The sequence below is a fragment of the Bufo gargarizans genome, chromosome 1 (genome assembly GCF_014858855.1).
Source record: "Bufo gargarizans isolate SCDJY-AF-19 chromosome 1, ASM1485885v1, whole genome shotgun sequence".
NCBI classification, from domain to species: domain Eukaryota; kingdom Metazoa; phylum Chordata; class Amphibia; order Anura; family Bufonidae; genus Bufo; species Bufo gargarizans.
The window spans coordinates 670,118,572-670,145,765 of record NC_058080.1 but is presented as its reverse complement, the minus strand read 5'-3'; the positions used below and the strand labels follow the sequence as shown (position 1 = coordinate 670,145,765).

The 27,194-nt window shown below is 42.7% G+C and overlaps 1 protein-coding gene across 2 annotated transcripts in view; it reads left to right on the top strand.

The window, feature by feature from the left end:
- Positions 1-27,194, top strand: part of AP3B1 (adaptor related protein complex 3 subunit beta 1) — a 316,263-nt gene that overhangs the window by 266,512 nt on the left and 22,557 nt on the right. For both annotated transcript variants that reach the window (XM_044276105.1, XM_044276102.1), the window contains exon 25: positions 16,266-16,363. In XM_044276105.1, coding sequence (XP_044132040.1) covers positions 16,266-16,363 — 98 coding nt within the window. The remainder of the gene's footprint in view (positions 1-16,265; positions 16,364-27,194) is intronic.

The following is a 27,194-nucleotide window of genomic DNA, read 5'->3' as shown; positions in this document are numbered from 1 at the left end:
CTATTTTCTGTCCGACTGGCCATTAAAAATAGCCATTAAAAACGGATGAATTTCAGTGTGTTTTTTGTTTTTTACCCTCAGTACACATAATGTCCCCCATAGTGGGACCCAGCAGTAATCATGTCCCGCATAGTGGGCCCCAGCAGTAGTAATGTCCCCCCATAGTGGCCCCCAGCAGTAGTAATGTCCCCCATAGTGGCCCCCAGCAGTAATAATATCGTCCATAGTGGCCCCCAGCAGTAATAATATTGTTCATAGTGGCCCCCAGCAGCAATAATATCGTCCATAGTGGCCCCCAGCAGTAATAATGTCGTCCATAGTGGCTCCCAGCAGTAATATCGTCCATAGTGGCCCCCAGCAGTAATAATGTCGTCCATAGTAGCCCCCAGCATTAACAATGTCGTCTATAGTGGCCCCCAGCAGTAGTAATGTCCCCCTTGGTGGCCCATAATGTCCCCCATGGTGGCCCATAATGTCCCCCATGGTGGCCCATAATGTCCCCCATGGTGGCCCATAATGTTTCCCATAGTGACCCCCAGCAGTAATAATGTCCCCCTTGGTGGCCCATAATGTTTCCCATAGTGACCCCCAGCAGTAATAATGTCCCCCTTGGTGGCCCATAATGTTCCCCATAGTGACCCGCAGCAGTAATGATGTCGTCCATAGTGGCCCCCACCAGTAGTAATGTCCCCCATGGTGGCCCATAATGCTCCCCATGGTGGTCCCTAGCTGTAAAGTTTAGTTTTTGCACACGAAAAAAAAGTTAAAAAATACTCACCTCATTCACTTGCACATACAGAGGCAGTCGCTTCTCTGGACTGAAAAGGACCTGCGCTCAGCGTGATGACGTCACTGCGCGCTCCGAGCATGAACACTCCCCGCCAATCAGCTGATGGAGAAGGCACCAGCATTCCTGTGAGCACCACAGCCTTCTCTCTGCTTTCCCTAGGCCAATGACATCACGTGGCCCTAGGTGCAGCTCAGCCCCATAGAATTAAAGTAGGCTGATCTGCGATACCAAGCCCAGCCGCTTTACAATGTACGACATTGTGCTTGGCGAGCAGGGAGAAGGCCCGGTGCTTACAGGAACGCAATTGCCTTCTCAAAACAGCTGATCGGCAGGGGTCCTGGGTGTTGGACCCCACCGATCACATATTGATGACCTATAGGTAATCAGTATAAAAATCTCAGAAAACCATTTTAACGGCGCTTTCAAATAAATAATAATAATAATATAAGCTATTACTTTGAATTACCTTTCCCCTGCAGCAGTCTCAGCAGGTAAATCTATGGCTGAACGCGCAAGCTCCCCTGGCAGTAACCGCCGATCACTGTGGGTATCAAATGATCCCCACATTAGGTTCAATCGGTTGTCAAAATGAGACATCCTCTTTAAAGGGGTTGTGCCAAGTTTAAAACCTATAATGTGCCCACTGGATAGAGATTAACTAAATCATCGTGGGCTGGGGCGTTGGGGACCCAACCGCTGAGACCCTAGCAATCCAGAGCACAGAAATGCGCTGACCCTGACAGGTTGAATATATTCCCATTCATTCTCTTAGGGACTGCTGAAAATAGCTGTGCGCTGTACTGCACTGTCTCCAGTAGTCCCATAGAAAATTAATGGAGTGGTAGGGTGCACACTAGAGCTGCTGCTCAATCAGGACGGGGGAATGAGCCCCCCCAACCTCAGGATCAGCGGGGGTACTGCGCATGTTCCTTTTAAGTACCCTCCAGTCTATGTAGAATCAAACAGTTGGCAGTAAATACTGCCTGTACAGGTAGAGGTTGTGGCGCCTCGGCGGGAGAAGCACGTTGAAACCATTCCATGTACAGGCAGCCTAACAGGGAAAAGTTGATTGTGATATTTAGTCAAATCGCCTATAATAAGCTAAATGACTCCAAATCAGGATTATTAAACATGGGTTTATTGAATCCTATTGTAAGTATTCCTGACACTAGGAGGTGAATGCACGGCACACCATTGTTCCTTCCACGGCCTCCGCTTTGGAGAGTAAAGGCTTTAACTACAAATCGGTTTCTTGGCGAGCTCACCATTATTTCTATACTTTCTTCAAGAACCATAGTACATAAAAGCATCAATCGTCATAATCCTTTTCTTTTGGGTCGCCCCGGTATGAGCGCTCTGTCTTTACATCAGATGTAATTGATCCTGAAGCTGTGTAATCACAATTATTCACATTCTTAATTGGCCTGCCCAAAATCAGAAAATGGAAACCGATCGGCAGAGTTTAGATCAATAGTTTTATAGCAGAGCCTGTGGGGGCTGGGAGACGGTGGTAATGGGCAGATCAATTGACTTTGGATGCCAATCTCTGGCTGTGTGTATTGCATAGCAAACGCTGGTTACCTGTGCTGTAGAGAAAAGATCAATTCCTCTGTGATGGGAGTTGTAGTCACAAAATGTATAAAAAAAAAATAGTCGGAAGCTATTTCTGTTTGAGTTCTTCAAAGTCAATTTTACAGAAATAGGAGCATCTGAAATTTTAGGGAGAGTTTTGAAGCAGCACAAAAAGGACATAAAATAGACTTGATATTTACTCCTTCAGGATGCAGCTGTTTTGGTCCTAGAGAACCGTGTGGATTTTATAGGCCTGGCAGGTGCCAGATCAGAAGTCTGAATCGGGCAGCAGGGCTCCTGCCCATGGACCCCTTTCCCTGCACACTCCTGCCCACTTTTCGGAAAAGTGTCAATGGCGTCATAAAATGCTGAAAAAACATGAATTTTGACTCAAACTTTTAGACTTTTCTCCAGAAAAAAGCTGACATAGAAAGTTACTACATGACCCCCAGTGTTTTTTTTTTTTTTTCTTTACTGCAATTTATCACATTGCTTGAATTAAATATTACGGTGAAACAAATTTTTTGACCATGGATGTCATATAGTGTGTTGTAAGAGCAGATAAATACGGTACATTTATTACATTTTGAGTATATTGCTAATTGTAGAAATTGGTGATTTTTTTTTTTTTTTTGTGTGGGACTTGATAATGCTTGAAGCTCTTGGTTCATTTTCAGAAGGATCCATTCTCATCAACACTATTAATATTATTCTTGACCTATGTGAATGAATATCGTACACATCAATAACGCAGCCAATTCTTTTTGTCGCCATCTTAAAAATCTTCCCTCATCAATAACCTATTGTAAATATTCTTTTAAATATCATGAACATTAAGCAATTGATTTTTCTATTACAAGTAATTATATTTCTCTGATTATAATGGGACCCAAACAACTATCCAGAATCAATAGTGACCATAATCTTGGAATTCATGGAATAGTATATACCATACATAGGGTGTTGCATTATAATCGATCATTTGTGTTGGCTTATATTGTCTATAAAACACTTGCCTGCATGTGTCAAGTTTCTGATATTACAAGAAACTTTTGTAAAATTCCTCTAATTTGTTATTTTTAATCCAGAAATTCTGGTAATTTGAAGAATCTTCTAGTTGAATATTGCTGTAGGAATCTACCAGGAGGTTCTGAAAAATTATGTTTTTGTCTAACGCACCAACTTTTTCACCAACAATTGGCAGCAGTTTATTTCTCAACACTACAAATGGTCAGACATGTTAACAAACCATATACTAACACTATTCCACTGGCGCTTCTGCTCTCCTTATCAGTCTATGCTGCGGTATCACAGCATTACCACGCTCCCTGCTGCTTAAAGAGAAAACGTCACAGTATAACTAGTATATGGGATACCGCGCACCTCCTCTCTGATAAAGACACTGATTCCCCCACTACAGGCAGCCACTAACACATGTCATTTAAAATTACCTTGCTGTTGATACTGTATCCGTGGCTAATATTCTATTGGTCAGGTATCTATAGCATTGAGCGCGCCCTGAACGGTGGCTGCGCTCTGTATAGTTCAAAAGCTTGCGCTCACGTGGAGCAACTATTGACGTCACTATTTGAGCTATGGATAGCCGTGAGCACTAAATTTCCAACGCGTCTTGAACAGTACGCTGTTCTTCGTCGGGGAATCAATTTTGCTCCCATAGATACCTTACTTATATACTCCATCGGACTTCCTATTTTAACCCTTTCTTCTCCATCTCTAGAAATCATTATAATAAAACCACCAACGATCTTATTTTTCTGCTCTTGACTAGGGATGAGCGAACACCTGGAAGTTCGTCAGAACTTCGGCTCAAAGTTCGGGTTCTGGACCCAAACTTGATCCCGAAGTCAATGGGGACCTGAACTTTGGGGCACTAAAATGCCTGTAAAATAGTCATAGTAAGGGCTAGAGGGCTGCAAAAGGAAATAAAATGGGGGTAAGAGCAGGACAATTGCCATGCAAACAAATGTGGATAGGGAAATGACATCATATAACATAGAATAGAAAAATAAAAAAAAATTATAATCTTGGAGTAGGAGGTTGAGGAGGCGGTGGACGTGGCGGTGTAGGTAAAAGTGGTGGAGGAGGTAGCCAACACAGTTTTTTGTATTTTTATTTTTCCTTTTATAAATTTCGGTAGACCTCAAAACATTGGGTAATAGAAAAGAGAATGCAAAGAGAAAGTGCACTGGAGTATACCAATGGCTGGGTATACTTGTCTATTCAGCACAAGATATGGACAAGTCGTGTGGGATCTATGCCTGGTTCATTTTCATGAACGTGAGCTTGTCCACATTGGCTGTGGACAGGTGGCTGCGTTTGTCTGTGATTACCTTCCCCCTGCCATGCTAAACACGCGTTCGGACAATACACTGGCGTAAAAGGCAAGCTCAGGCCATGTGGCCAATTTGGAGACCCAGAATTTGAAGGGGGCAGACCCATCAGTTAGTACGCGTAGGCGTGTGCACACATTCTGTTCCACCATGTTGCTGAAATGCTGCCTCCTGTTAAGACGTTCTGTATCAGTTGGTGGTGCTGGCTGTTGTGGCGTGCTGACAAAGCTTTTCCACATTTCTGCCATGCTAACCCTCCCTTCTGGTACTTCTTCCTCCTCCTCTGCCTTCGCCTTGTGCTTCCACTTAGCCCCGCTGTGCAGGGCAGGGATGGCTCGCCTGGAAAAGTAGTGGCGGCTGGGAACCACGTACTGAAGGACAGCCACTGCCATAATGTTTTTAAAAGTCTCCATCTCCACCAGACGGAATGACAGCATTTCAAAGGCCAGGAATTTTGAAATGCTGGCATTCAGGGCCAGGGATTGCGGGTGGGTAGGGGGGTACTTCCTCTTTCTCTCCAGTGTTTGCGAGATGACAGCTGAACGCTTCCATGGGACAGTGTGGAGATGCTTGATGATGATGATGGTGGTGGAGGTGGTGGCGTTGCTGCCACATCCTCTGTTTGCAGGGTGGCACTGTCACTCTCTAGAGGGGGAGGAAGAGGCCGAGACTGCAGCAGAAGAGGGAGCAGGAGGAGCCTGAGATCTTTTTGTGGTTTTTAAGGTGTCTACTTCACTGCAGCTTGTGCTTTGAATTTAGATGCCTGGTCATGCAGGTGGCGCTCAGGTCTAGAACATTTATGCCTCGCTTCAGGCTCTGATTGCACAGCGTACAAACCACTCGCGTCTTGTCGTCAGCACATTCTGAAGAACTGCCACGCCAGGGAACTCCTTGGAGCTGGCTTTGGTGTGCGAAGTCCCTGGGTGCGGTGGGCAGTAGCAGAAGTACTGGCTAGGGGACGGCCACTCTGCTTTTGCACACTGCTCCCTCTTTTGCTGTGCGGCTGGCGCTGTGTGACCACCACCTCTTCCTCCGAACTGCACGCTTCACTCGCATGACCTTTATTACATGTGGGGTCTAGGACCTCATCATCCTCCACCATCATCTTCCACCTACTCTTCACCCCTGCCCTCCTTGCCGGTCTGCACACTGCAGAGAGCCCTCTGCAGTTGGCACCTGTGTTTCGTCATCATCCGAGACGTGCTGCGGTGGTCCTCCCATGTCCACATCCTGAAACATAAGTGGTTGGGCATCGGTGCACTAAATTTCTTCCACTTCTGGGGCGGGGCTATTTGGATGGCCCACGGAAACCCTGCCAGCAGAGTCATCAAAAAGCATAAGAGTATGCTGCATGACTTGGGGCTCAGACTGCTTGGCTGATTTGCAAGGGGATGAGGTGAAAGACAGATGCCCATGGGCTGCAGGTGCCAACTCTGCGCTTTCAGCAAGGGACCGGGTGGGAGACAATGTGAAGGAACTGGAGGCACTGTCAGCCACCCAATCTACTACTGCCTCCACTTGTTCTGGCCTCACTATTCGTACACCGAAATTCGGGCCTACAAAATAACGCTGAACCTTCTGTCGCCTACGTGCACCTGAGGAAGGCGTTTCATTTGGGTGTGTAGCTGGCACAGATCGACCACGTTCTCTCCCTCCAACAGGAACTCCAACAGCACCATGATCGGGGCCACGTCCCTTATTTGATGCTCTCCTCATTCTTTGAGGTCACCTACCAATCTAACAGACGGATTAACTATATTAATTTTCCTGTCACATATGCAATGCAGGTGTACCTCACACAAAAATTTGGTATATTTCATCCAGCGAACTAACAGACGGATTAACTATATTTATTTCCCGGTCACGGATGCAGTGTAGGTGTACCTCACAACAAGAATGGGAATATGTCACACACCAATCTAACAGACGGATTAACTATTATATTTTTGTGTCAGGGGTACAAATTTGTGGATTGCACCTACAAAAAAATTGCTATAGATCACCCACAGAGTTAACAGCCAGATTATTATATTTCTGTGTCAGGGGTGCAAAGATGGTCCATTGCACCCAGAAAAGATCGCTATAGGTCACCCACAGAATTAACAGCCAGATTAATTATTATGTTTCTTTGTCAGGGGTACAAAGATTTACTATAGGTCACCAACAGAACAAATAGCCAGATGAGATTCCTAACACTCTCCCTCACTTCAGCTGCCTGCTTCCTGTCCCTGCACTACTCAGAGCTGATGGGCGGTGGTACACGTGATCCAGCTTTTATAGAGGCTGGGTCACATGATGCATCGGCCAATCACAGCCATACCATTACTAGGCATGGCTATGATGGCTTCTAAGTTCCCACAGCCAGTGCCGGGTCCAGGTTCATGTGGGCCCTTGGGCGATAAAGTCTCAGTAGGCCCCCTTACACAGTGATAACTCTGAGTACAGATAATATAGTAGATATCACCTGCAGTCCTATGTAACAGCACAGATAACACAGTCATGGCTATCTGAGTACAGAAAATGTAGTAGTGTTATCTGCAGTCCTATGTAAAACCACAGATGACACTAGTGCTAATAATGTGGTAGTGTTACCTGCAGTCCTATGTAAAATCACAGATAACACTAGTGTAGATCATGTGGTAGTGTTACCCAGTTAGTGTGCCTCTCCCACGGACTTCATGCTGGCGGCGCTGCCTCCTCTTCCATCTTCTTGCCCCGCACAGAACATCCTGTTGTAGCCGCGTCAAGATATAGGAGGACTGTGGGCATGGCGATGGCACACACACAGGGAGATACACACACACACACACACCAGCAGGGAGAGAGACACACACACACACACACACACACTGGGACTGTCAAATACACACATGGACAGACACACGCACACAGTACGTATGTGTCCATCCCTTTTATGTGTGTGTGTCCCCGCCCCTGTGTATGTCTGTGTGTGTGTGTGTGTCTGTGTGTATTTGACCGTCCCAGAGTGTGTCCTTGTGTGTGGACAGACACCTGTGCGATTGTCAACCAACTTCTATCTAATTTGTGGCCCCCTTTAGGAGAACACTAAAAGGGAATTCCACCTTTAGTTATGCTCCAACCTTTTGTTACCTTCTAATATGACTCCGACTGATTCCCAGTACTGAGGAGACATGGACTGGGGTTTAAAAGGGAATTATCAACATGTAACAGAAGGTGGTCTACACTGTAACCCATTAGGCACTGGGATGGAGTCTAAGCAATGCCTTAGGCCTCATGCACACGGTCATTGTGCGTCCGTTCCGTGCATTGGGGACCGCAATTTGTGGTCCCCATAGCACGGGCAACGTCTGTGCGGCAACCGGGACGGATCAAGACCCATTCAAGTTGATCCGTCAGTTGATGTTCTATGTTTTTGCGGTGCAGAGGCACGGCCAGAAACACCACAGAAGCACTCCGTAGTGCTTCCCATCTGTAGTGCTTCTGCATCTCCGTGATTGCTGACCCATTCAAGTGCCTCGTGTATTGCGGACCCGCTGTATGCGTGTGCATGAGGCCTTAGACATACACAGGGACAGACAGACACACACACACACACAAATCATGGCCCTCAGAATACACCCGGATCTGTACTATAAAACCTCCTTAATTGCACCAGATTCCACTCCACCTGAACCCCACTGCCCCTGAGTGCTCCACCTGCCCCCTCATATATGAGCTCCATATGCTGCCGCACATCCTACCTCACTGGGCTGCTTGCACACACAGCCCCTCCCCTCACAAGCTGCTGCAGTCGGGGTTTGTCTGCACTTCCCACATTTCGTCATGTGACCATGAAGAAGCATGTGTCCAGTGACATCACAGACCACCTCCTAAGAACTCCATTCTAGCATCGCATCTACCAAAACTCTATCTACCCTGTTCTGAGTCCTGGGGCCGCCCACCCCAGCAGTGCACATGGCGAAATTCAGAACAGGCAGAACACAGCTGCAGGAGTGCACGGGCATAGTGGGTCCCGGCACTTGGCCGGGTGCTGACGGCGGCCCTGCCCATGGCTTAAAAGCTTGTTGATTGGCTGCCATGTTTTATTAAATGCCTGAACACCAAACTTGAACCCGAACTTTTCCGGTCGGGTTCGCTCAACATTACTCTTGACATACTTTTGATATAATCCCCCTCCTCATGTATCCATTTTAACTATCTCCAAGCCACAAAATGTGGACCCTCCAAATTTACCCTCGTGTTTTTCTACATAATGCCTTGACAGTGAGTGTCCCTCAAATTTTCTCTGATTATTATACATATGTTCTCCTATTCTTTTCTTTAATTGCCTTTTTGTGCGTCCAATGTAGATTTTTCTTATGGACATGTGATTGCATATATTACCCCCTCCCCCGACTATGGCAAGTTTGTGTTGTCTAATCTCGTATTTATATGATTTATCTTAGTTTTATATTCCAACTAGTTTTTTATTATTTTGGGATTTTTTACACCCCATATGTCTTTTACATGGAAAGAAGCCTTTTACAGCGCATTTATTTTCCATCTTTTTACAATCCATAGCTACACATGCCCCTGTGGATGCTATCATATTACCTATGTGTTTTGCCTTCCGATACACAAATCTCTGAGTATCTGGAATATACGTGCCAATTATTTGGTCTTCTTTCAGAGTGCCCCAATATCTGTTAATGATATTTTTACAATATCTTGTATGACCATTATAGGGTATAATAATAGGTGGAAAAGTTTATTAAATTTTTTCTTGTTCATACATTTTTATATCTTCTTTATCTTCCAACAGGGTTTTTCTGTTCAATTGTCCTATTTTAATTTTTTGCCCTATCAATTTTTCTTTATCATATCCCTTGGACTATATATCATATCGTTTTTATATTCTTCTATTTGGCTACAATTCCTTCTAATGCGTAAAAACATGGATTCTTGGTATGCTTTCGAGCCATCGTGGAAGATGACAACTTTCTTGAGAAATAAAGCTATTAGCGTCAGTTTTTTTTTTTTTTATGTTTTGGTACATATTTTATCCCCCTCAACATAAATGGTTAAATCTAAAAACAAAAAATGATTTCTTTAGGGCTAAAACTAGGTGTAAATTCTAGATAAAAATCATTTTTATTTATTCTTTTAAAAAACTCTAATAAAACTTCTTCGCCCCTTCCCATATAAAAATCACGTCATCAATGAAACACCGCCGGAGGACGAGGCCAGCACGGAGCTCGCCATTCGGATGTATAAAATGTTCTTCCCACCATCCCACATATAGATTGGCGAACCCCGCTGCAAACCTTGTCCTAATCGTGGTCTCCCATGTCTGGAGGTAAAATTCTTCCTTAAAAATTAAATAAATCCTCTGCAAAATAAACATAATGTATTCCCCTATATGTTCAATTTGGATTTTTGGTATTTCACCTTTTTTAGGTAAGAAAAATTGCGCCGCATCACATTCTTTTGTTTTTCAATAACCGTATATAGTGACGTAACATCTAATGTACCTATTATATACCCTGCCTACCACCTTATATCACTCAGCCTTTGCAGCACATGCTTAGTGTGGAACGATTGAGCACACGGTTGCAAATGTTGATCCACATATTTAGATAGGGAGCTAGTTAAGCTATTTATTCCAGACACCAATAGGCCTTCTTGGCACCGGGGTTCGCCAATCTATATGTGGGATGGTGGAAATTACCTTTTATGCATCCAAATGGTGAGCTCCGTGCGGGCCTCATTCTCTGGCGCCGTTTTATTGATGACGTGATTTCTATATTAGAATCTGGCGAAGAAGCTTTATTAGAGTTTTTTTTTTTTTTTTTTTTTTTTTTTTTTAAGTATAATTAAAAAAAGATTATCTAGAATTTACACCTAGTTTTAGCACTAAAGAAATACATTTTTTTAGATTTAACTTTTTATGTTGAGGGGGATAAAATATGTACCAAAACATTTAAAAAAAACAACTGACGCTAATAGCTTTATTTCTAAAGAAAGTTGTCATCTTCCACGAATCCATGTTTTTACGCATTAGAAGGAATTGTAGCCAAATAGAAGAATATAAAAAAGAAGCGGAATATATGCAGCAAAAAATTAAGTCCAAGGGATATGATAAAGAAAAATTGATAGCGCAAAAAATAAAAATAGGACAATTGAACAGAAAAACCCTGTTGGAAGATAAAGGAGATATAAAAATGCATGAACAAAAAAAAATTAAATAAACTTTTCCACCTATTATTATACCCTATAATGGTCATACAAGATATTTTAAATATATCATTAACAGATATTGGGGCACTCTGAAAGAAGACAAAATAATTGGAACTTATGTTCCAGATGCTCCGAGATTTGTGTATCGGAAGGCAAAAAACATAGGTAGGCTTATTTCCATTTAAAAGATGTATGGGGTGTAAAAAAATCCCCAAATAATAAAAAAAACAAGTTGGAATAGAAAACAAAGATGGATGATATAAATACAAGATTAGACAACACATAATAGTACTTTTACACTTGCGTCGTTTGATTCCGGCAGGCAGTTCCGTTGCCTGAACTGCCTGCCTGATCAGGCAAACTGTATGCAAACGCATGCCATTTTTTCTGACTGATCAGCATCCTGATCAGTCTGAAAAATGCCTGATCAGTCAGAAAAATGCATTGCAATACCGAATCCGGTAAAACGGATCCGGTATTTATTATTTTCACATTTTTGAAGGTCTGCACATGTGCAGACCAGAAGACCGGATCCGTCAATGCAGTAATTTTAATGCCGGAGCCGGCACTGATGCATTTCAATGGGAAAAAATGCTGGATCCGACATTCCGCCAAGCATTCTGGAATTTTGGACGGAGATAAAACCGCAGCATGATAAGTTCTTTTCCGGTATAGACCCCCTAAGACGAAACTCAATGCCGGAAAAGAATAACGCCAATGTGAAAGTACCCTTACTTTCCATAGTCAGGGAGTAATATATGCGATCACATGTCCATGTGAAAAAATCTATATTGGCCGCACAAAAAGGCAATTAGAGAAAAGAATAGGAGAACATATGTATAACATTCAGAGAAAATTTGAGGGGCACCCACAATAAAGGCATTATGTAGAAAAACACAAGGGTAAATTTGGAGCGTCCACATTTTGTGGCTTGAAGATATCTTAAATGGATAAACGAGGAAGGGATTATATCAAAAGTATGTCTAGAGCAGAAACAAAATAGATCTTTAATATGAACACATTAGCACCTATGGGTTTGAATGCTGAAATAGAGCTATTTGCATTTGGTTAGATCGAGAGCATGAAAATTGCAGTAAGGTGTAGAAATGGAGCTATATGCTGTCATAAATGGATAATAAGATCGTTGGTGGTTTTACTGGTGTCGATTACTAGAGACTGAGAGGGAAGGGTTAAAATAGGAAGTCCGATGGAGTATATAAGTAAGGTATCTATGGGAGCTAAATTGATTCCTTGACAAAGAACAGCGTATTGGAAATTGGGAATTTGGCACTTATGACTATCCGTAGCTCTAATAGTGACGCCACTAGTTGCTCCACGTGAGTGCGAGCTTTTGAACTATACGGAGCGCAGCCACCGGCCGGGGCGCGCTCAATGCTATAGATACCTGACCGATATTCCCTGAATTAAAACCCACAGAGAAGGATAAAGAGAATATTAGCCACGGATACAGTATCAACAGCAAGGTAATCTTGGATTTGGATTGACATGTGTTGGAGGCTGCCTGTAGTGGGGGAATCAGTGTGTTTATCGGAGAGGAGGTCCGCGGTATCCCATACTAGTTATGTTAGCAAACCAGCATGCCTGATTCTCTTATCTTATCAGCAGTGACAATCTGTAGTTCCATATACACATTTAATTGGCAGCAAATTAGCCAATATTTATCCGCTGCATATAAACAGCTTTAGGGGCAGGAGAAAAAAAAAAACTGCTGAATACTAATATGAATAGTCAGGGTGATAGGCGCTTTATACATGTTTTTACAGTTATGTTCTTGTTGGAGTTGCATGCAAGATACTGTGATCTTTGGATCTCCCTTGTTGTATTCTGGTGCCAACTTTAAGCAGAGTTGTCGTTAGACATAACCTGTAATAAACTTCTAGTAGCTGAGGAATTGAATAGCATAATTAGCATTGTATTTTTCACCCTATAAGGCCTCATGCACACGACCGTGCCATTTTTTTGCGGTCCGCAAACCGCGGATCCGCAAAAAACTGAACGGGCGGCCCACTGTAGAAATGCCTATTCTTGTCCGCAAAACGGACAAGACTAGGACATGCTATATTTTTTTTGCGGGGCCACGGAACGGAGCAACGGATGCTGACAGTACAGAGAGTGCTGTCCTCATCTTTTGCAGCCCCATTTGAAGTGAATGGGTCCACCCGAGCAGCAAAAAATGCGGCTCTGAAGCGGACCACAAAAACGGCCGTGTGCATGAGGCCTAAGACGCAGTTTAACCGCCTCCGGACCGCCTAACGCAGATGTGCGGTCCGGAGGCGGCAGCCCTGCGCACAACGACGCATATACGAGTCATCTCGCGAGGGCCGGGATTTCCTGTGAACGCGCGCGTGCTCACAGGAACGGAAGGTAAGCGAGTGAATCTCCAGCCTGCCAGCGGCGATCGCTCGCTGGCAGGCTGGAGATCTGATTTTTTTAACCCCTAACAGGTATATTAGACGCTGTTTTGATAACGGCGTCTAATATACCTGCTACCTGGTCCTCTGGTGGTCTCTTTTGTTAGGATCGACCACCAGAGGACACAGGTAGGTCAGTAAAGTCGCACCAAACACTACACTACACTACATCCCCCCCCCCCCCCGTCACTTATTAACCCCTTATGAACCCCTGATCACCCCATATAAACTCCCTGATCATCCCCCTGTCATTGATCACCCCCCTGTCAGGCTCCGTTCAGACGTCCGTATGATTTTTACGGATACATGGATCGGATCCGCAAAACACATGCGGACGTCTGAATGGAGCTTTACAGGGGGGTGATCAATGACAGGCGGGTGATCACCCATATACACTCCCTGATCACCCCCTGTCATTGATCACCCCCCTGTAAGGCTCCATTCAGACGTCTGCATGATTTTTACGGATCCATGGATACATGGATCGGATCCGCAAATCACATGCGGACGTCTGAATGGAGCCCTACAGGGGGGTGATCAATGACAGGCGGGTGATCACCCCTATACAGTCATTGATCACCCCCTGTCATTGATCACCCCCCTGTAAGGCTCCATTCAGACGTCCGCATGTGTTTTGCGGATCCGATCCATGGATCCGTAAAAATCATACGGACGTCTGAATGGAGCCTTACAGGGGGGGTGATCACCCTGATCACCCCCTGTCATTGATAACCCCCCTGTAAGGCTCCATTCAGACGTCCGCATGTGTTTTGCGGATCCGATCCATGGATCCGTAAAAATCATACGGACGTCTGAATGGAGCCTTACAGGGGGGTGATCAATGACAGGGGGGTGATCACCCCCTGTCATTGCTCACCCCCTGTAAGGCTCCATTCAGACGTCCGCATGTGTTTTGCGAATCCGATCCATGGATCCGTAAAAATCATACGGACGTCTGAATGGAGCCTTACCAGGGGGGTGATCAATGACAGGGGGATGATCAGGGAGTCTATATGGGTGATCACCCCCCTGTCATTGATCAGGAGAAGTTGGGGAATGTGTTTTGGGGTGTCATTTTACATATACCCATGCTGGGTGAGAAAAATATCTTGGTCAAATGCCAACTTTGTATAAAAAAATTGGAAAAGTTGTCTTTTGCCAAGATATTTCTCTCACCCAGCATGGGTATATGTAAAATGACACCCCAAAACACATTCCCCAACTTCTCCTGAGTACGGCGATACCAGATGTGTCACACTTTTTTGCAGCCTAGGTGGGCAAAGGGGCACATATTCCAAAGTGCATCTTTCGGATTTCACAGGCCATTTTTTACAGATTTTGATTGCAAAGTACTTCTCACACATATGGGCCCCTAAATTGCCAGGGCAGTATAACTATGCCACAAGTGACCCCATTTTGGAAAGAAGACACCCCAAGGTATTCTGTGAGGGGCATGGCGAGTTCCTAGAATTTTTAAATTTTTGTCGCAAGTTAGTGGAATATGAGACTTTGTAAGAAAAAAATAAAAATAAAAAATCATCATCATTTTCCGCTAACTTGTGACAAAAAATAAAAAGTTCTATGAACTCACTATGCCCATCAGCGAATACCTTAGGGTGTCTACTTTCCGAAATGGGGTCATTTGTGGGGTTTTTCTACTGTTTGGGCATTGTAGAACCTCAGGAAACATGACAGGTGCTCAGAAAGTCAGAGCTGCTTCAAAAAGCGGAAATTCACATTTTTGTACCATAGTTTGTAAACGCTATAACTTTTACCCAAACCATTTTTTTTTTGCCCAAACATTTTTTTTTTATCAAAGACATGTAGAACTATAAATTTAGCAAAAAATTTATATATGGATGTCGGTTTTTTTTTTTTCAAAATTTTACAGCTGAAAGTGAAAAATGTCATTTTTTTGAAAAAAAATCGTTACATTTCGATTAATAACAAAAAAAGTTAAAATGTCAGCAGCAATAAAATACCACCAAATGAAAGCTCTATTAGTGAGAAGAAAAGGAGGTAAAATTCATTTGGGTGGTAAGTTGCATGACCGAGCGATAAACGGTGAAAGGAGTGTAGTGCAGAAGTGTAAAAAGTGCTCTGGTCATGAAGGGGGTTTCAGCTAGCGGGGCTGAAGTGGTTAAAGTAGAAAAATAAGAAGAAAAAAAAAAAGATCTCCAATATTAATCAGATTAGACCCCTAATGTTAATAAGACCCCCAATTAGACCTCAGATCAGCTCCCCTATATTTATAAGACCCCCGAACATCATATCAGACCCCCATTGTTACTAAGACTCCTATTCAGACTTCATATCGGATCCCCAATCAAACCTCAGATCAGATCCCCAATGTTTATAAACCCGCAATCGGACCTCAAATCAGACCCCTATGTTTATAAGACCCCCCCCCCCCCCATGTTAATCAAACCTCGGATCAGAGGAAAAAAAAAATACCTTCACTTTGGATGATGGCAATCTTCTGCGTTCCTTCTGCTATACCCCAGATCTGGCCCGGTGCGTCCGCCATGCATCCACGCTTACAGAGATACACATGTATAGAGTTCTCTTGTATGGCGGTGAGCTGATGTGTTTTTTTGGCTTTGCTATCTTGTATGAATTGGCCTGTTCTAGTATCACTCATGTTTTATCAGAGATCTTACTCTCAAAAGGTACTGATTCTAGTAGTGTAAATCGATCAGCCAAACCAGAGCCACACATCTGTATACAGTAGTCATTCAGAGATGTTGCATCTCATTCCTTACAGACAAAGCCTACTTGAATAAATTAAAAATAAAATAAATGAACATGTGGAGTGATGGTGGTCAGATACCCGCTTATGCCAAGACCACTTGTCACACTCAAGTAGGTAAAACAAGTAACTCGCTGAAGATCATTCAATATTTTTTCTTTTTTTTCTTGTAGCACCAAAGATGACAGATTTTCTGTTGCAATACAACCACCACCCGGAGAACTTCTCTTACCAGTAACCATGTCAGAAACAGACTTTAAGAAAGAGCAGGGTAAGTATGCTAATGTGACTTACAGTATTATTATTGATGTAGTTCAGCATGTCAACATCAGATGTAGTGTAAAACCTGATAAAAACTGATGTTTTCTGTTTGTAACTAACCCATCTCAGGTTACTACATTCATGTGGGTTCTTTGAAAGGCTGGATTTTATCCCTCTAAGGAAAAGCTCAGTGCAGTGTTAAAGGGAATGGCCACTTTCTGGCTACTGTTTACCAGTGTGCATGTAAGATGACTATATGGCACATAATATAGTCTTTTTTTATATTTTATGCTGTTTTCTATATTTTATAAGCAATGCCCCCTTTTTTGGCAAATCTTCTGTGTTGTCCACATTAAGGTCCTTTCCATAAGATGTCCGCTGATGGTCACATGACCTTCCATCAGCAGCGACGTGGACAGCACAAAAGGCTTGGCCAACAAGGGGCATACCTTTATAAAAATACAGTCAGGTCCATATATATTGGGACATTGACAGAATTCTAGCATTTTTGGCTTTATAGACCACCACAATGGATTTGAAATGAAACTGACAAGGTGTGCGTTAACTGCAGACTCTCAGCTTTAATTTGAGGGTATTTACATTCAAATCAGGTGAACGGTGTAGAAATTACAGCAGTTTGGATATGTGCCTCCTACTTGTTAGGGGACCAAAAGTAATGGGACAACTGGCTTCTCAGCTGTTCCATGGCCAGGTGTGTGTTATTCCCTCATTATCCCAATTGCAATGAGCAGATAAAAGGTCCAGAGTTCATTTCAAGTGTGTTATTTGCATTTGGAATCTGTTGCTGTCAACTCTCAAGATGAGATCCAAAGAGCTGTCACTATCAGTGAAGCAAGCCATCATTAGGCTGAAAAAAACAAACAAACCCATCAGAGAGATAACAAAAACATTAGGCGTGACCAAAACAACTGTTTGGAACATTTTTAAAAAGAAGAAACGCATCGGTGAGCTCGGCAACACCAAAAGACCCTGAAGAATACGGAAAACACAACTGTGCTGGATGACCGAAGAATTCTTTCCCTGGTGAAGAAAACACCCTTCACAACAGTTGGCCAGATCAAGAACACTCTCCAAGAGGTAGGTGTATGTGTGTCAAAGTCAACAATCGAGATGACTTTACCAGAGTGAATACAGAGGGTTCACCACAAGATGCAAACCATTGGTGAGCCTCAAAAACAGGAAGGCCAGATTAGAGTTTGCCAAACGACATCTAAAAAAGCCTTCACAGTTCTGGAACAACATCCTATGGACAGATGAGACCAAGATCAACTTGTACCAGAGTGATGGGAAGAGAAGAGTATGGAGAAGGAAAGGAACTGCTCATGAAGGGAAAATGCCCCAAGAACAAGCAGGAACTGAAGACAGTTGCAGTAGAGGCCTGGCAGAGCATCACCAGGGATGAAACCCAGTGTCTGATGTCTATGCATTCCAGACTTCAGGCTATATTTGACTGCAAAGGATTTGCAACCAAGTATTAAAAAGTGAAAGCTTGATTTATGATTATTATTCTGTCCCATTACTTTTGGTCCCTTAACAAATGGGAGGCACATATGCAAACTGTTGTAATTCCTACACCATTCACCTGAATTGCATGTATATTGCAATACCCTCAAATTAAAGCTAGCAGTCTGCAGTTAAAGCACATCTTGTTAGTTTCATTTAAAATTCATTGTGGTGGTGAATAGAGGCAAAAATGTTAGAATTGTGTCGATGTACCAATATTTATGGACCTGACTGTATATAGAATCTAGGGCAGAATATCAACAAAGGCTGTATTAGTGAGTACCATATTAGTCATCTTACAAACACACTGGTCAACAGTAACCAAAAAGTGGCCAGCCCCATTAAGTATGAATATTAAAGGGATTCTTAGGGATTAGAAAATAATTATCCACTTTTTCCAGATACAATGCCACCTCTGTCTTAGTCTGTGAATGGCATTGCAGTTCATTCCCTTTCTTTTGAATGAAGAAAGCATGTAATAACAGGCATTCCCCACAGACAAACATGTTGTTTCTGGGGGGACAAAACTCTGACCCTATTTTCCTCAGCCTAGACAGTCATATTAAGCAAGGATTCGCGTAGAGAACACATAGCTCTGTATAAAACGTTGCCCATCGTGATGTCTATTCCAAATGGTAACTCTATTACATGCCCCCATTTAGGGTAAAAAATGCCCAGTGCTTATTCATCCACTAAGCCATTCATCCTTGGTGGAAGCCCTCTTGTCTGCAAAAATTGTAAAGTCTGTGAACAGGGACATCCTTTATGAAATCTGTCCCAAATATGGGGAGGACCCAAGGTGGACCCCGATAACTGTGTGGCCCCATATTAGCAGCACCGGCTGTCTCTTTTATACTTTACGCTCTTGATGTTAGAGCCTGGTGCAGACACTAATAATTAGCTGTCTTCTCATATATAGGAAGATGGACATTGATCCAGGGATTTGTTCCGTCCATCAATATAGCAGGATTACAGGTTGGACTTGATGGACTTTTGTCTTTTTCCAACCTTAACAACTGTGTAACTATGTATATCAAGATTTTCTAGACATTAAAGACAGCCTGAGACTTGCCTAACAGGCATTTCTTGCAAGGCTGGTGGTTTCAGAGAAAATATTTCACTTGTGTCAGGATGGATGGATGAATAAAGGCAAATTTCAGTACCAATTCAACTAAATTTTAAATTAGAAAAAAAAAATTGTGATTGATGGTATACTGAGGTAAGAGTCATGTGTTTATTGTGAGGGTATTGTTACCTCTTATCCTACACTACATGAAGGAGACCCAATGACTTGGTATTTCTTGTCTCGTGGACATGATCAATGAATGTTAAAGGGTTTGTAAAGCAGCTTAATAATGGAGACCCATCCTCAGGATATGTCATCAATATTAGATCGGCAGGGGGCAGACTCCCAGCACACCCACCCATCATCGGTTTGAAGGGGTCGCGGGTCAGTGTTAAGCCACTGCACAACCCCTTTAATGTTGCCTGTGAGTAGCATCTATGCTTTGCTGTTGGAGCAATATTACATATGATTAGGATTTTTCTGTATGTGGACGTTAGAACTGTTATCTTGTGTTACTGATGTCCATTGTCGTCTCTCTTGGTATTTTTTTTTTTACTTTCTGCTGGCTAAAGCCTTCATTGCTGATTAATTGCTGCTCTGCAAAGAAAGGTGAGTGATGCCTTTTCTATTTCCTGAGAGAATACCGTAGCGACTGAATGCTGCCATGGAGAGTGGTCTGTTTACTTCAGCTGGAAATGCACTGATCATTATTAAAATGCATTTGAAAAGTCTTCAGACCCTTTCACTTTTTTCTAGTTTTTCCCTATGATTCTCTACCTAATACCCCATAATGAGAAAGTGAAAATAGTATTTTAGAAACGTTTGCAAGTATTTAGACCCTTTGCTCTGACACTTTAAATTTAGATAACATTTCTCTTGATAATCTTTGAGATGTTTCTACACCTGGATTGGAGTCCACCTGTGGTAAATCCAGTTGATTCAACACACCCCTGTCTATATAAGGTCTCACAGCTGACCATGCAAAAATCAAGCCATGAGGTGAAAATAACGGCCTGTAGAGCTTAGAGACAGGATTGTGTGGAGAAGGCTACAAATAATTCTCCTTCACTGAAAGTTTCCAAGAGCACAGTTGTGTCCATAATTCTTAAATTGAAGAAGTTTGAAACAGCAAGAGCCCTTCCTAGAGCTGTCAGTCCCACCAAACAAAATAATCCGGGCAGAAGGGCTTTAAGAGAGATGACCAAGAACGAATGTTTACTGTAGCTGAGCTTCAAAGATCAGGTGTGCAGATGGTAGAAACTTCCAGAAGGTCAACCAACACTGCACTACTCAAACAATCTGGTCTTTAGGGCAGTGGCCAGAAAGAAGCCTCTCCTCAAAACAAGATAAAGGAAAGACGAGGCAGCGCCTCATGTGTGGTGTTGTACAATAAATTGATAAGTGATGTGTAGAAACTCTTACCAGATTGTGTTGTGAAGAGTCACAACACCATTTAAAGCTTGTGCCGATTTGCCCGATCGGCATGCGGGGTGCCTGCGCTGCTGCCTAGGTTCCAGCCCGTGCTTTGATAGCATTCGTCAGGGAGAGGTATCCGTGCAGAAGGAGAAAAAACAGCTGAACCTTTTGGATGGCGCTGTCAGCAGGAATCGGATAACAGGTAGGTATTGCTAACACAATACTTTTTATTATCAGTCTACGCGTTTCAGGGGCGGAGAGCCCCCTTCATCAGGACAATATACAACATTGTCCTGATGAAGGGGGCTCTCCGCCTCCCTGAAACGCGTAGACTGATAATAAAAAGTATTGTGTTAGCAATACCTGCCTGTTATCTGATTCCTGCTGACAGCGCCATCCAAAAGGTTCATTTGTTTTTTCTCCTTCTGCACGGTCTCCTCAAAACAAGCCACATGAAAGCCCATCTGAAGTTTGTAAAAAAAAAAAAAGCACCTAAAGGACTCGAAGACTGTGAGAAACAAGATTCTCTGGTCTGATGAAACCACTTTTTGGTCTCAATTCTAAGCTTTTTGTCTGGAGAAACTAGACACTGCTTATCAACTGCCCACTACCATCCCTACAGTGAAGCATAGTGTTGGTGACACTATTATGCTATTGGGGGTGATTTTCAGCAGCCTGGATAGGGAGCTTGGTCAGGGTTGAGGGAAAAGCCATATGGTGCAAACTACAGAGATATTCTTAATGAAAACCTGATCCAGAGTGCACTGGACCTCAGACTGGGATGAAGGTTCACCTTCCAACAAGACAATGACTCTAACCACACAGCCAACACAAGCTTGAGGGTATCTGAATGGCAGAACATTGCCAAATTAAGGTGTGCAAATCTTATGGCATCATACCCAACAAGACTAGAGACTTTAAGCTGCCAGAGGTGCTTCAATTAAGTCCTTAGTAAAGGATCTGAATACTTATGTCAATGCAAGGTTTAAATTTTTCATGTTCATAAATTAGTAAATATGTTTAAAATTCTGTTTTTGATTTTCTCATTAAGGAGAATTGAGTGCAAAATGATGGGGATTTTTAATTTAAATTTTTTATTTTAGCACATGCGCAAAATGAAGAAAGTACCTTTTTTTCCGTCATAACCTCTGGTGATTTTTCCCTGTGGTGCTTGGGTTAGAGGACATTTACCAATTAAAATGTGCCAGAATTCAGGCTTAATTCGCACCAAAAAACAGAAAAAATTTTTTTTAATTTGTTTGGCAAGGATGATGTACCCTGCTAAAAAAGGGATCATGACTTAAAGAGGTTTTCCGAGATTTTGATACAGATCGGTGGCGGTCCAACACCCGGGACATCCGCCAATCAGCTGTTTGAGAAGCCAGGCAGCACCCTGTACATCGCCACTGGGAAGTTTCCCTGTAGATCTATGGCCAGTCCACCCCTGTTTGAAGCGCTCCCCATGAAGCCATTATACTCTAACCTAACCTTCATATGATGCCAAACAGAACCTGGATTCGTCACTAAATGCTATGTGGTTCCAGTCCATAGCAGTACAGGTTTCTTGTTCATGATACCACTGCAAACTTAGACAGTGGTTGGCTGTCAATGCTCTGGCATCAACATTGTGTTGATCTGTGCCAAGTGACCGCTGCAACTAATTACTGGACGCAGTTGTGACCTGTCAACCATGCGCCATGTGACCCAGTCACTGGCTGCAGTGGTCACATGGCACCTGTCAACAGGATGTTTATACCATGTGACAGAACATCGCAGAACTGAAGAGACGGCCAGCTGACACCTAGCAGCGGGGACCAGTATGCATGAAACTCACCGAGGGTCAGCCACTCTGAGGTCTTTTTAAATCTTGGATGACCCCTTTAAAGGGATTCTGTCACCTCCCCTAAGCCAAAAAACGATTTTAAAGCAGCCATGCAGCACAGCTTACCTGGATTAGGCTGTGCTCTTTTATCTTGAAATCCGTCCAGCAGTTACTGCAAAAAACGACTTTGATTGATATGTAAATGTGTCCTGAAGGTGCCCAGAGGGGCGTTTTTTTCTTCTTAGAGAGCCCAGTACCGCCCCTCTTTCAGTGCCCAGCCCGCCTTCCTTGTACTGTCTAACCGCCGCCCCCAGCCTGCCACAGCCTCTCCTCCCTCTCCTCCCCCTCCCTCACGCCGAACGAACTCTCGCACAGGCGCAGTACCCACTGAGGGCTGCGCCTGTGCGATCATCAGGAGACTGAGGGCGGCAGCTTCATCTTCGTCACTGGGCATGCGCCGAGCCCAGTGACGTCCGATGTTCGCTCTTTCCCTCAGTCAGCCTGGTAGGAAGCGCAGAGGATTGCCGATCGGCTGCTGCACCCTGCGCTTTCTCCAGTCTGCCTGCCACAGTGAAGACGGCCAGCGATTTCTTTCCCCACCCTCCCTTCAGGAAAGAAATAAGTATTTGTTGGGGCAAATTAGGTATTATTATATGTATTGTATTTAGCCGATCGGCAATCCTCTGCGCTTCCTACCAGGCTGACTGAGGGAAAGAGCGAACATCGGACGTCACTGGGCTCGGCGCATGCCCAGTGACGAAGATGAAGCTGCCGCCCTCAGTCTCCTGATGATCGCACAGGCGCAGCCCTCAGTGGGTACTGCGCCTGTGCGAGAGTTCGTTCGGCGTGAGGGAGGGGGAGGAGAGGGAGGAGAGGCTGTGGCAGGCTGGGGGCGGCGGTTAGACAGTACAAGGAAGGCGGGCTGGGCACTGAAAGAGGGGCGGTACTGGGCTCTCTAAGAAGAAAAAAACGCCCCTCTGGGCACCTTCAGGACACATTTACATATCAATCAAAGTCGTTTTTTGCAGTAACTGCTGGACGGATTTCAAGATAAAAGAGCACAGCCTAATCCAGGTAAGCTGTGCTGCATGGCTGCTTTAAAATCGTTTTTTGGCTTAGGGGAGGTGACAGAATCCCTTTAATTCTGACAATAAGGGAACTGGGGCAGTGGGAAAATAAAGATGTGATCTGGAATTATGCGCAGTACTACTCATTTATTACTGCAGATAGTAGTCTAGAATCATGGTGACAGATTCCCTTTAACATGAGCTAAAAAAATGCGCCAGAAAAGTCAACTAATACATGGTATACTGTTAGCCTAGACAGTTTAAAGGTGTGCCAAATGTATTATCCAGCATCAGTCACATTGATAAATGTTATGCATTCTTGGACTGTTTCCACTACCTATGTCTTAAGCTGACCATATACATTAAATAGAAGTAGGCTGATGATTGAACAGCACCTGAACAAACAATAGTCTGCATAGTACAGCCATGAACATTTTTGTCCACATTGAATGTTACAATTGTTTAAACTAGCCATACATATTCAGTAAAATCGGGCCATCGATGAAAGAACTTTCTGGGAACATTCTTTTAAAGAAAGATCTTTCTTCCATTCATGATCTTTCATGGAATTGAAATTACAACTTAAATAAAATAAATCCAATTATAAGCTATTGAGCTATGCACGGCTTCTCTTAAGGGGAGCCTATGTACAGTAGTTCACTTTCCTTGCTTCTTGCTGGAGTTTTCTTTTAGGAGAGAATGGGAATAACTTTGGGCAGAGTAAATATCATATATAATTGTCAGGTTCTCAGAGGTCACGTTGCATATTACATATTTTAGTCAGAATTTGTCTGTATAATAAACTTAAAGGGGTATTCCCATCACAAATAATGGCAGCATATTGCTAGGATATGCCCCCATTGTCTGATATCACCTACATCGAGAATGGAGTGGGGAGAGAGTGGTGGCTGGAGGACCCCGGGTATACCAGGGTCCGGACACCGCCAAGCGCTCTCCCAATACAAGTAAATGGGAGAGCACAGCGTTTGCACGGCCTCCGCTACCATTCATTTTTATGGGGCCGACGGAAATAGCTATTGCAACAGTTGGTTGGTGTAATGGTTACACACCCACAGCCCGTAACATTATAATTTATTTGAATTTGGAGTTTATTGCTCAAAACCAGAACTTCCTCTCAAGTTATTGGTATTGTGTTATTGCTGTTTTTTCACAAGACTGTTTGCCAGGAGGTCCAATATAATTTTTTATGTTTGATTTTCTTAAATTGGGGCAGGACTTACAAACAACAGTGCCCCTCTCCTCATTCATATTATTCATTTGGTAGTTATTGGCAAATAAAAGAAAAAGAAAACTCACTGTGTAGGTTAAATTTAAGCCAAATAGATGGAGTCCTTCGATGGCTTACTGGCTGTTCTTCCTCAACGTATATTTGCTTCTTCAAGTGCACACAATCCATGTCTTGAGATCCTCCTGTACAATGCTAATCGAAATATCATTATGCATTGTTCCCTTTCTTTTTGCCTAAGGATCCATACGGTTTCCTTTGTTTTTCACTGATGGAAATTGTTGTATGGAAGGGCAGTTATCCAGGGACCATACATATTTCTGTCTTGTATAATGTTTTCATAAAAAAATATAAAAATCTAAGATTACCAAGAGTCCATGTTCTGCCACATAGTGTTATCATCCTACCCTAGCGATGTCGTGTCTGGCCTCCAGTTCTTACACGCAGAGTTTTAGTAGTAAGCGGTTCTCTTCTTTTTGGAAAGACATCAGATGAAAGTTTGAGGTGAGGTGTTTACTTTGTCTTATTAAGATTTATGAATCTATCTTGTAAATCCCTTGCAAGCAAGATGCAAATTCTTTAACTAGTCGGACATTTACTATTTTCTGGCCTCTTAACTACCTCAAGCAATCATATTTGATGCCCCTTAATTAAACTGGCTCCCCCCCCCTCTTCCCAGGTTCTTTTCCACCTCAGCAATCGAGACAATACATTTGCTTACCATGCTGCTCTCCTAAGTGTTCTTTTGCATGTAAATTAATCTTAATTCAGTTTACACTGTCATGCTGAGTGGTACAAATTGCCTATAACAATAAAACAGCACGAGTTAAAATGGGAGGGGGCTGGGCAGGCAGATTGAATGTGTGCCTTGTCTGATAGGATGTTAGTTTTCTTTATGCCAATACATTAGCTGGCAATAATGAATCGTCTCTTCTAAAAAGCATGGTATAGTTGATTTTTTCTTTTTTTTCTTTTTGTTTAATTTTACTTCAATGGAGCAGTACCCTGTCTTTAATAGAAGAAGTTACACAAAGCATTAATGGCGGGAGTGTTAAGGTTAAATATGAAACGATGCATCCACTTGTATGAATTCTGTCTATCCATATTTCCATTTGCGGGCGCTTGACAAAAAAAAAAATCCTAGCTTTGTACCAAATTTCCTTTAATTACAGTCTGCGGGAAACAGGCTTTTAACATAAACATAGTTGCATTCATTTACTGACTGAGATTTTTGCTCTTCAATATAGCTTAATGGAGAAGGTTTAAATCCCGAATGAGTGTACACTTCTGGCGGCAGTGTTAGGGCACCCTGCGCTCTCTGCTTAAAAGCAACTCTATACCGCCTGAGTTTTCTTTCTCCGTCCTTCCTGTCCTAATATTGTGGTTAAACAGCCCTAAACACAATGTAATATTCCATCGTTTTAGGGGCCATACACTCGCTACATCTTCCTCAATGTCTTTTTCAGGCAGTTGTTGGGTGAAAGGTGCTTGAAGGCTCTAAAGGTGTTTTTTTTTTTTTTTTTTGTCCTTTAAAAAAAAAAAAAACGGGGGGGGATGTACCGTATTAGCTTTTATTTTCTTGCTGCTTTTAGAGCTACAACATATGATACACAAGTGAAAATTTCAATTTTCCAAAATGTTTTCTTGATTTGCAGTCATCTTGTAATCCTTTCCACAACCACCATGGTGGTTGGGTTCTGTTTTTGCTTTCCCTGTTAACGTTAACCTGTTAGAAATGACCAGAAATTATTATTACCGAAGATTTTATAATAATTAAAAAATCTAGATATTTATGGAACATATTGGTGAATAAAGTCGAAAGTTTCTATGTGGCTTTAGTTCTTAAAGGCTATGTACACCTTTGGAGGCAATATTCTTTTAATGATCGCATGTTACTCATTTTTGGCTAAAAGTTTTATTAAAAATATTGAGTTGTTCTCTCACAAAGGGTTAACTGTTTTTCTGGCTGTGTGACTGGTACTTTCACTTTCACTTTGTGCTGTCATCTAATAAACCTTATCTCTAAAATACTAAGAGGTCAAAAACACTTATTTAAGCCACATTCTTATCAGTAAGATAACAAATGTGTTATAATGAGTGTTTATAATGTCAGAGAGCAGAGATAAGGAGTCCATCTGCTCCTGGTCTGATGAAAAAGACAGAAAATCCAAAGGGTGCTACTAGAGCTTTTCAGCTCTGTACAGAAAAAAGGACTCCATATTTTTAATAAAGACCAATTTTAAAAAATAATTTTTAGCTTCGAATGAGTACAATGCAATAATAAAAACAAATTGCCCCCAAAGGTTTACATAGCCTTTAAGTCAATAGTATATAAGTTACTAGTTAATTGGTGACGATTCTAACCATCCTTATATTGTAGCAAATCATAGAAACTGTGGGAGAGGAGAACAAGATACAAGTAGTCTCAGTCTGGATGAGCAGCTGACTCTTCAAATGCACATAATTATTATTACTAAATTACTGTACTTGAAAAAAAAAAAAAAGGGAGTCCTTGAGAAAAAATGTACAGTGTATTCAAGATAACCTTACATGGTCTCTAAGAACGGCAGACACCTTACTTGGCTGAAATGGTCACTCTGCAGATTCTGGTGCTTTTTAAAAAAAAAAATTGTGTCCGAGCCGAAACATTGCCTCACTGTGCCACTTGGGCTGAATAAATCAAGGTTTTCTATTGGAAAT